The 9276-nt window shown below is 32.2% G+C and overlaps 4 protein-coding genes across 5 annotated transcripts in view; 2 read left to right on the top strand and 2 right to left on the bottom strand.

The window, feature by feature from the left end:
- The window catches only part of LOC108689412 (serine/threonine-protein phosphatase 2A activator), a 2510-nt gene extending 2035 nt beyond the window's left edge, over positions 1-475 (bottom strand). The window contains exons 1-2 of the mRNA XM_018196164.1: positions 394-475; positions 15-297 (exon numbers count right to left, since the gene is read on the bottom strand). Of these exons, the coding sequence (XP_018051653.1) occupies positions 15-80 (66 nt within the window). The 5' untranslated portion in view covers positions 81-297; positions 394-475. The remainder of the gene's footprint in view (positions 1-14; positions 298-393) is intronic.
- Positions 476-1160: 685 nt separating this feature from the next.
- LOC108689432 (SWI/SNF-related matrix-associated actin-dependent regulator of chromatin subfamily A-like protein 1) lies at positions 1161-4571 on the top strand. Its single transcript, XM_018196190.1, has 13 exons — positions 1161-1237; positions 1322-1411; positions 1496-1858; positions 1924-2039; positions 2108-2217; positions 2297-2431; positions 2490-2667; positions 2740-2903; positions 2983-3147; positions 3229-3384; positions 3498-3605; positions 3947-4121; positions 4206-4571. The coding sequence occupies exons 2-13, from the start codon at positions 1408-1410 to the stop codon at positions 4569-4571; spliced, it is 2040 nt and encodes a 679-aa protein (XP_018051679.1). The 5' UTR covers positions 1161-1237; positions 1322-1407.
- Positions 4572-4849: 278 nt separating this feature from the next.
- LOC108689538 (mitoguardin) overlaps positions 4850-9276 on the top strand; it is a 34898-nt gene continuing 30471 nt past the window's right edge. For both annotated transcript variants that reach the window (XM_018196332.1, XM_018196331.1), the window contains exons 1-3: positions 4850-5079; positions 5280-5430; positions 5574-5717. In XM_018196332.1, the coding sequence (XP_018051821.1) occupies positions 4981-5079; positions 5280-5430; positions 5574-5717 (394 nt within the window). In that variant the 5' untranslated portion in view covers positions 4850-4980. The remainder of the gene's footprint in view (positions 5080-5279; positions 5431-5573; positions 5718-9276) is intronic.
- Positions 8165-9276, bottom strand: part of LOC108689540 (protein unzipped) — a 25675-nt gene continuing 24563 nt past the window's right edge. The window contains exon 5 of the mRNA XM_018196333.1: positions 8165-8836. Coding sequence (XP_018051822.1) covers positions 8287-8836 — 550 coding nt within the window. The 3' untranslated portion in view covers positions 8165-8286. The remainder of the gene's footprint in view (positions 8837-9276) is intronic.

The raw sequence follows: 9276 nt of genomic DNA, 5'->3' as shown, positions 1-9276 counted from the left end.
ATATATATTATATATATATATATATTGCAATACATACATGATACTACACTTTCTTTCAAAGGAAATTTTGGTGTTGACATGATGAACGCTTGAGAATACAGCTACGATATTAATGAGTTCCGTTAAGGCAACGCAATGGTATTTCTTAACAGTGACAGCATTTCACTTAGGCGCAACGATTAGACATAATTAAATGATACCGTCATCCATGGTCAAAATTTTGTACTCCGTATACAAACGATAAGCTATTGTTGAGATTAGAACTAAATTCAACAATTACCAATAATGAAACCTAACCTAATAATAAAGATAAATAAGAAATTTAATTTATAACCTCCTAATAAGAGCACTTCAACGAAAATATTTTTCACTTGCACGCAAATTGTTCTGTACCTCATATATGACGTAAGTGAACGAACAATAGATAGAAACAATAATTAATGATGCCCATGACCTTACAACGAAATCATCAGTTGTCAACTTTTTACGCAACGCGCTGGCTATGTTAAAGGAAGTTTCCATTGAAATCGAAAGCTTGAAATGATAAAAAACCTTATGAAATTTCTTTTAATAAAATACGTGTCATGAATATAATATGCTCAATGATATACTAATTGAAATAAAAAATATTATTTTTAATAAGAGAAGATCTAATTTCATTCATAGTGTATACTAGATTTTTCAATCTTGCGTTTGAATTTCCTGCTCTTTCAGGCCAATATTAAGACCATTCTATATTGATCGTCGAAAGCGTCATGTAACTTTATTCCGTATCTACAATAGATTTTTAAGCTTTAAGCCATAAGGAATGGATGAATCACAATCAATTATTTTTCTCTTACTCGACTGTAGTTGGTCAATTCTTACGGCTTAAAGCTTAAAATATCTATTGTAGATTCGAACTTAAAATTGAAGCAACGGATTGGCTGAAGAAACGAGCTTGTGGCTTGCGACGTCTACAATACGACCAATGTAGAATGGCCTTAATATTGACTTCATATCAATCATCTATCTAACTAGGGAAATTATTAAGGAACTTTAGGGAAAACAACTAAGCTGCGCAATGCACATGTGACTAATGAAGAAAGTGATGTACGATACGAAAGAACTATATATATATTTTTTTTTGTTTATAGTATAGTGAAACAAGAGAAGCATCATAATTGATAAATTTAACATTTACTTTTTATTTAACAACATTTAGGATTTATAAGAGTAATGTGTTTTTGTACTATCGGTAAGCATGACTCGAATATAATTTATATTTGTAATGAATAACGCAATATTGATATAGGATTACTTATTACATTATCCTTTGTAGGAAATAAATTGGGACGCTATTACAGTTTAACATATTGCAATAATATATATTTGTTGTAGTCGTTGAAGTATACCAAAGGAAATAAAATGGGTAAAGTTTTTTTGTAAAGACAGTATTTTATCTTCAGGAAGCAATGTTTTATAGTAAATAATTAAAAAATGATTTCTTTTGTAGATAAAATGTGTACTCCCGAAGAAATCGAGAAAAAACGTTTATTAGCATTGCAGAGAAGGCAGCAATCTCAATTAAAAGCACAAAATACACCCATAAGTAATCAAACTTATCAACAGTCAAAATTAAATGACAACGAAAATATTGTATGGCAAATCAAAACAAATTTAAATGACAACGAAAATATTATACGACAAAATAAAACAAACAATCGTTTCAATCCTATAGAACTCAAAAAATTTTTCAATCCAATGTCTGTAACAGGAAAATGTTACATGATCAGTAATGATAGATTTGCCATAGAATTATCAGCATTTATACCTGAAATTATTGATACATTTAGAACAGTTCCAAGCAGAATATATGGTAAATATAAATTGCTTGACTTAATGTACAATATTTTAAATTTTTATTAATATTTAATTTTACAGATTCAAAATCCAGAATATGGAATTTTCACCTCAATGATTATAATAATTTATTAAAGACATTGTATTCTAAGCGTTGTGATTTATCTCTAACAAGGATACCAGAGGCTGTCCTTCGGGTAATTAGAAATTAAAGTAAAAATACATTAAGAAGCTATAAATATAATCGCATATATTTTTATTTTAGATATTCAAAAAAAACTTAAAGTCAGACACTCAATTACCAGAACATGATTTATCAAAAATTGATGAAAAGTTAATAAAATCTTTAATGCCGTTTCAACGAGAGGGCATTTGGTAAATCTATTTTTATATGCAATTACTATGTGCATATTTTATATATTTTTATTAATATATTTTGTATAATTTATTCCAGCTATGGTATATCGAAGAATGGTCGTTGTATGATTGCAGATGATATGGGTTTAGGAAAGACTATACAAGCGTTAGGCATTGCACATTATTATAAGGAAAGTTGGCCTCTTCTTATTGTGACTCCTTCGTCAGTGAGGTAAGCTCTGTTGTAATTGATGTAATGAAAGTATTAGTATTAGAGATGCTTTATATAGGTATCAGTGGTCTGCAGCAATCTGTGAATTCTTACCATCCGTACCTGTACATTATATTAAGCAATTTGAGCATGCAAAAGATCGCATTGAAGATGACAAAATCACTATAACATCATATGATTTGTTAGTGCGAGCCGAAAATACTTTTGCAAAACATATTTATGGATTTATTATTCTGGTATATAAATATATACGTTATTTTTTAATAAATCGAATATTGTTATTGCTATTATATTTTGTGAAATTGTAGGACGAATCCCACGTTTTGAAGAGCAATAAGACTGCGCGATTTCAAGCTGCTAGTCGAATATGTACCCATGCACGTCATATTGTATTGCTCACAGGCACTCCGGCTCTGTCAAGACCAATCGAATTGTATACACAGATTAGCCTTGCTATTCCACGTTTTATGAGGTAATTAGAAAGACTAGATATTTTGATATTTGTTTTATTTATATAAATAGGCATATATTTTGTAAGTATTATTTTGCAGTTATGAGGACTATGGTATACGTTATTGCGCAGGACAAAAGTCTGTGTATGGTTGGGACTTCCTAGGCTCCTCAAATTCACAAGAGTTACAAGCGCTGCTAAAGTCGAATTGCATGATTCGAAGGTTGAAAGCTGACGTTTTAAATCAGATGCCATCTAAGATAAGGTTTTAAAAGAAAATATTTTTATGATGTCAGCAACTTTGATTAGAAGGCTAAGCATATTTTTATTTATTTGTGCGTTTTAGGGAGGTGATTATTTTAGATTCAGGTTTGATAAAATTTGGTAAGCAAATGAGGGAAATGTCGCAACGATTGCAAACAAATATTACGGCTTTGGAAAGGCATAATGCTCTATTACAATATTATTCCCAGTCTAGCTATGCGAGAATGAAGGCAGTACGGTGGGTAAATAGTAAACTTATATTTTTAAAGAAAATAAAATATTAATAATAAAAATATAAATAAAATAAAATAAATAATTTCTTTTAATTAATTTAATATTGGTATATTACAGCAATTACGTTACAAATTTATTTGAAAATAAAAAAAAATGTATTTTGTATGGTCATCATCAAATTATTTTGGATGCTGTTTGCGAAGCTGCTGAATCTGTAGGCATAGCGTAAGTTTTTATTAATAAGATGTAGAGAATCATTTGACTAGTTTAATTTAACGAATGACTGTGTTAATTCTTTTTATAATTATGTTCGTGATGAATTTTATTGTTGAATTTTTAATATTAAGATTATATTGAAAAGCAGGATCAAAACGTATGTTTATTTTTTTTAATAAAATATATATGTTCTTACATTAACAATTTGTGTTAACTCTGAAAAGCTTCTTTTAATTTATAATTTATTATTTCATTAAAGTCTAAATTGAGTAGTTATCCATTAGTTTTTCTGTTTAAGTTTTTATAATTATCGCCAGTATATTATATATTGCAATTATGACAATTTCCAGGTATATAAGAATCGATGGCAAAACTAGTTCAGAACAGAGGCAACTTCTGATCGACAAGTTTCAAGAATGTGATGAATGTTTAGCAGCGATTCTGTCAATCACTGCTGTGAACGCAGGTGTTACATTAACGGCCGCAAATCTCGTAGTCTTCACCGAATTATTTTGGAACCCCGGTGTAATTAATGTTTACCAAAAAAAGAAAATCTTAATAAAGTATATATAAAATTCATCTCACGTTAACGTATGAAATCATTTTCAGATCTTGTCTCAAGCGGAAGACAGAGTGCATAGAATCGGGCAAAACAATACTGTCACAATCCAATACTTGATAGCGCAAAACACTGCGGATGATTATATATGGCCGTTGCTTAACAAAAAAAAGGACATTCTAAATGCAGTCGGTCTCAAACAGGATCTCTCAATAAATAACATCGACATCGCAATACAAAATAGCAAGCAACAAGACTTGACTTCTTTCTTGAATATTTCTGCATCTTCTGGATCACAGTTGCAGCTTGATATGGAGATTTCTCCAGCAATTCCAGAAGTGTCTCCTTCAAATATTAAAGAATTACTCGAAGTCGATGATGAATGTTTTGACTCTTGTGATTGGGATAATATGTGAAAGGACAATAATTTAATAGTTTATTCTCTTTTCAAAGACATATTTTTTGTATGAAAAAAAATAAAAGATTCTGTGTTTTCATCTCGGATTCTTTTTTTTATTTTATTTTATTTTTTGTATTACTTTCTCAGGTGAAATTTCACCGAGACTGAATAGATCAAGTCTGTCCTGTTTTAAGGATTAAATCAAATAAGTAAATTTTTGGAAAAGGAGAGTGATATGAATTACGAGATACTGTAATAATGTATAAGAATATTATAGTCTGTTTTATCGAGTAATTTTACAACCGGCTGCGAATGATTACGAACCTATGGTAACGTTCAGCAGATGGCAGCTTTCACGCAACGAGGTTCAACGAGGATTCGGCAGCACGCGTGAATTTTGGTTAATGTTGTTTATAACAAAGTGAATGACAATGTCTCTTTTCAACGTGCGGCAATTCTTTGGCACGTTGTATCAGCGTTACATGTTCTCATTACCAGCAATACACTTATCTCGCACGCAAAAGGTAAGAGCGAAATCGGCGACTTCTCAAGGTTAGAATAAATATTTTCACTATTTGCACTTGATCTCATTATTGTTCATTACATAATAATGCAAAAAAATTTTAAGGTCAAAGTAACAATTGCACGGGGATTTTATTATTAAAATTAAATTTAAATTTGGTGGCATGAGTATAAGTCTATTAGTTGTATATGTTTCTTTCAGATTTTTATTATCTGCTTCACTAGCGGTTCAATATTACTGGGAGGACTGGCACAATTTTTAAAGAGACGACGAAGGCACCCTATTCCACCTTCCAGAAGGCATTACAGAGACTACAAAACAAGATTAGGCAATATTAAGAATGCTAATTTTGGTAATACTATTGATATGCTGTCATGTTTACATAAATCAATTCAATTATGAAGTTAAATGCAATGTAAAACGAATATTTATTAATGATTTTTATTAATGATTATATAATAAAGCAAAATGTTTTTTGTTACATCAAACATCTAGATGTATTGTCACAAGCATCTTGGGCAAGAAGAAGTGAAGCCAGCACTAGAAGTCATATTAGTGATCGTGCATCACTCATCTCCTCTGTGCCAGGGGGTCCAGACAATAATGAAAAACTTACTCCACAACAATATGGTGTTCTTGGTAAGTTTTTGATGAAATTTATCATTAATAATTCATATATACTTTACATTAAAAAATAGCTGAAATATAATCAATGATATAAAGGCTGCATTTCACTCACAATGCTCATTTCATCCTTTATCAAATGTTAAATAAGGACAAACGATGCTCACAAGTGTTGCGTTAAGTGGAATGCAGTCCAAGTCTATTGGGAAATTATATTCGATTTATATTTAAAAATATTTTCGTATACTTCTTGATTTTTTAAATAAAAATTTAGGATATATATAATCCAGAAATATAGAAATTTCAGTAGATTTTGTTGACCATATCATGTGCTCTTATCTTTCTTTAATATTGATTGATTTTCTTATGCGATAATCTTGATTTTTCTAAATCAAAATACAAAGTTTCCTGCGATCTTGATTATATAATCTTATTGGAGATTCTGAGAAATGTAGATATTGCCAGGAATTCTTTTATATGTACATAGCGTTTATATTTACATGATAATGTACAATACAGCAGCATTATTCACAAATAATACATCTGAGTGTTGAGAATATAGATATTTTTAGAACGATTCTTGGCTTTGCCAAAGTCGAGTTTTTTTTTTTTTTTTTTAAGGATTTATTTACGTCTCTACCGGCATATAGGGTGAATTGTCAAGAAGTTAATTTGTGATCTTGGGTTGTACGAACAGCTTCCTTTTTCGAACTCTATACTAAAATTGCGCCGCCCACTCGTTAATTATGTTTCGTTCATTCAACTAGGAATATCGAAGAAATATCATAGGTACCACAAATTTTATTTGCGTTTGTCTTCTATCATTGCCTTTCTCTGACTTCCTCGCAAGTCTTTCGATCTCACAACGAATTATTGCTTTCTTTCACAATCAACGAATTGTTCAAAATAATGCTTTCTTTTTCTTTTTCGTGTTTACATAAAGTTTTCATTGAATATCACAACAGGCGTGATTAGGCTACGTTAATAAACGTCCTTAGAAACACTTTTAGCCCGAAATAAACGGTTTCGCGCTAATCCTACGGTATTCATCGATTAATAGTAAAATATAATTGTACTTGTGTGTGACGCTACTATCAATAGAGAAAATATCTAAATCATATTATATAAATAAGCTTACTACACAATATTACAACTATCAAGATCATAGAAATACATATTATATACATACATGTGGATACTTCTTCGGTAAAAACGCTAACGCAACCTCGTATGAAAAAATGACCGTCGCTTAGTCTTTCGAATAAACAAAAAAAATGCTTCCACAAAACGTTGAACTCAATAATTTTATACTTTTCACGCGTACCAAAATATTCTATCCTCTTCTTTATTAATAGATTATTTAGATATTTATATTATATATACCAATAGTTCCTTCATTGTTATACGTCTTTTTCAACAGTATTCTAAGAAACCTGCAAATCCTATCACTTTACGTACTAGCAACAGATGGGTACACAATTGTTTAAAATCGAAAATAAATACACATACTGCATCAGCAAATTCAACACGCTCGTGAATAGCATTATCACTTAACGTTATCGTAATATATAATTAAACATTAAGCGATTAGCTCGTACGTTTGTCATTTCGCTGTAATATTGCATAACTTTAGAACTTAATCGAATTGTATCGTAAAAAAAACGTACCCATCTACTTCCTACACTTTATACGGTTTTCTCTCTTACTTACTATCCTTATAAATTTTACAATCTTCTAAAATTATACGACAATCTCTCAAAAATATATCGTAGCAGAATTAATTCGCATATCTTGCTCTTTTCCTCCATTGCTTAACTTCTATTTGCCTTCCGACCCATATATCCGCTACTATTCGTTCAAAACGTTATTCACGGTATTTATAGCTCTTACTCAATTCTCTCTCTCTCTCTCTAAAAAAAGAATGTCCTTTAAAGCGATTAGTCTTCTAAAAGGATCTAGAATTACGCTTTTGCGAAGGCATAAGACATACATTATAGCTGGAAAGTCGATTCGCAGCAGGATTAGAAAAAGACGGAATGTTACACGGTCGGTTCAACAATATAACGGGTGAACGTTTCGCGGCCAGGTTAATCTACCTGCACATCAGTCGCTGCGATCTCGTTCTTGTACTTAACTCATTGTCGTGAGACTAGCTCCATTGTTCAGTTGCGAAGATACTTTTCTCTCGCTCTCTCTTGTTTCTCTAAGCGCATTTGTGTATGTGTGTTGTTTGTGTGTATAATAATATATATATATATACATATATATATATATATTAAATATCGAATTTTTTTAAAGGCAAGCATGTATCAGCACCGCAATCCAACGGTGCATGTATGTACGAGTGTTGAAATAAAAGGAAGTCATTTACGCGATAATCGCTACATACGAAATTACAGCAATTTTCTTTCCGCGTATATGTATTTTTTTGTTCTTTTTTTCTGTGTAATTCTTTTTTTTTCTTTTTTAATCCTTTTTCCATTTTCGGGACTGTGTCGTCTACTGGGTTATATTATTATATTACTATTACGGGAATTAGGAATTAACGTTTAGAGGCGGCGGTGGCGAACATGCAATCGGATCTTCACGTAATTTTATGGAGGATCAGCAACAGTAGAAGCGGAATGACGAGCGTCAATAAGCTCGACTGAAACGCAACAGACGTGGCACCGCCATACTGCACCTCCACCTTCAATAACAACGGAGTATTGTTGTCATTATGCATGCCCGTCGATATGTCTGTTTTCTTCGGCGGTATGATTAGATTCTCGTCGTGATCTATGTCCGAGTCGTCTGTCTGGTGCCGGTGTGTTGTCCGGCTCGAGTCTTGCTTCATTGTTGTCGGCACCGTCATCGTTGTCATCAACGTTGTGGTCGATGGTTCGGTGGTTGTAGTAGGCGGTGGCACGGTAGTTGGTACCAAGCTGAAATTGCTTAGGAAGTAAATGGGTCCGAATTCCGGTGTGATGTCAAACAATGTTTCCTCCTGTCGAGTGCCGCTGATCATGCGCGATGTCGTCGTACTATCCTCGTAATGCGAAATCAAGTTTGCGGAGTATGGTACCTCCATGTCCGTATAGTTTGCCTTCAGAGTCACGTTTACGCCCGTACCAGGTTGCAGATAGATCAGCACGCTGTAAAAGAAAATATGTCAAGATTTAGAAATCGATCTCTATAATATAAATCGTACGTGTATCTTTTTTTAACAATAAATAATGAATCGCGCTTTCTATAAAAAGTTTCATACCTAAAAAAATTTAATTGGTAATTTAGTTTCATTATTCAGGTGAGATATATATTTATAATTTATGTAAGGACACGTTTAGGATTACCAAGGACCTTGAGGACTGAACATGTTAACATAACACTGGATTGTACTGCAACTGGAACGCGGGTCCGATGTATGATCGTAATTGTGTTGCGTTGAAGCATCATTTAAGTTGAAAGCACGACAGAGTATTCTAGGGCACACTGAGCGGGAAGGGTGGTACGAAGTTGTCGTGCAAAGTGCACTCCAGGCTCATCTCCGCCGCGCGCGAGCTTCAATGATGCACAGGAAGCGATGAAGTGTCTC

Source organism: Atta colombica, unplaced genomic scaffold (assembly GCF_001594045.1).
Source record: "Atta colombica isolate Treedump-2 unplaced genomic scaffold, Acol1.0 scaffold27, whole genome shotgun sequence".
NCBI classification, from domain to species: Eukaryota; Metazoa; Arthropoda; class Insecta; order Hymenoptera; family Formicidae; genus Atta; species Atta colombica.
The sequence above is the reverse complement of the archived record's forward strand: the minus strand, read 5'-3'. Positions and strand labels throughout refer to the sequence as shown.

Coding starts and splice junctions, on each gene's coding strand:
- LOC108689432 (XM_018196190.1), top strand. Junction 2,668..2,739: donor TTTATGGATTTATTATTCTG/GTATATAAATAT, acceptor GTGAAATTGTAG/GACGAATCCCACGTTTTGAA. Junction 4,122..4,205: donor AATTATTTTGGAACCCCGGT/GTAATTAATGTT, acceptor AATCATTTTCAG/ATCTTGTCTCAAGCGGAAGA.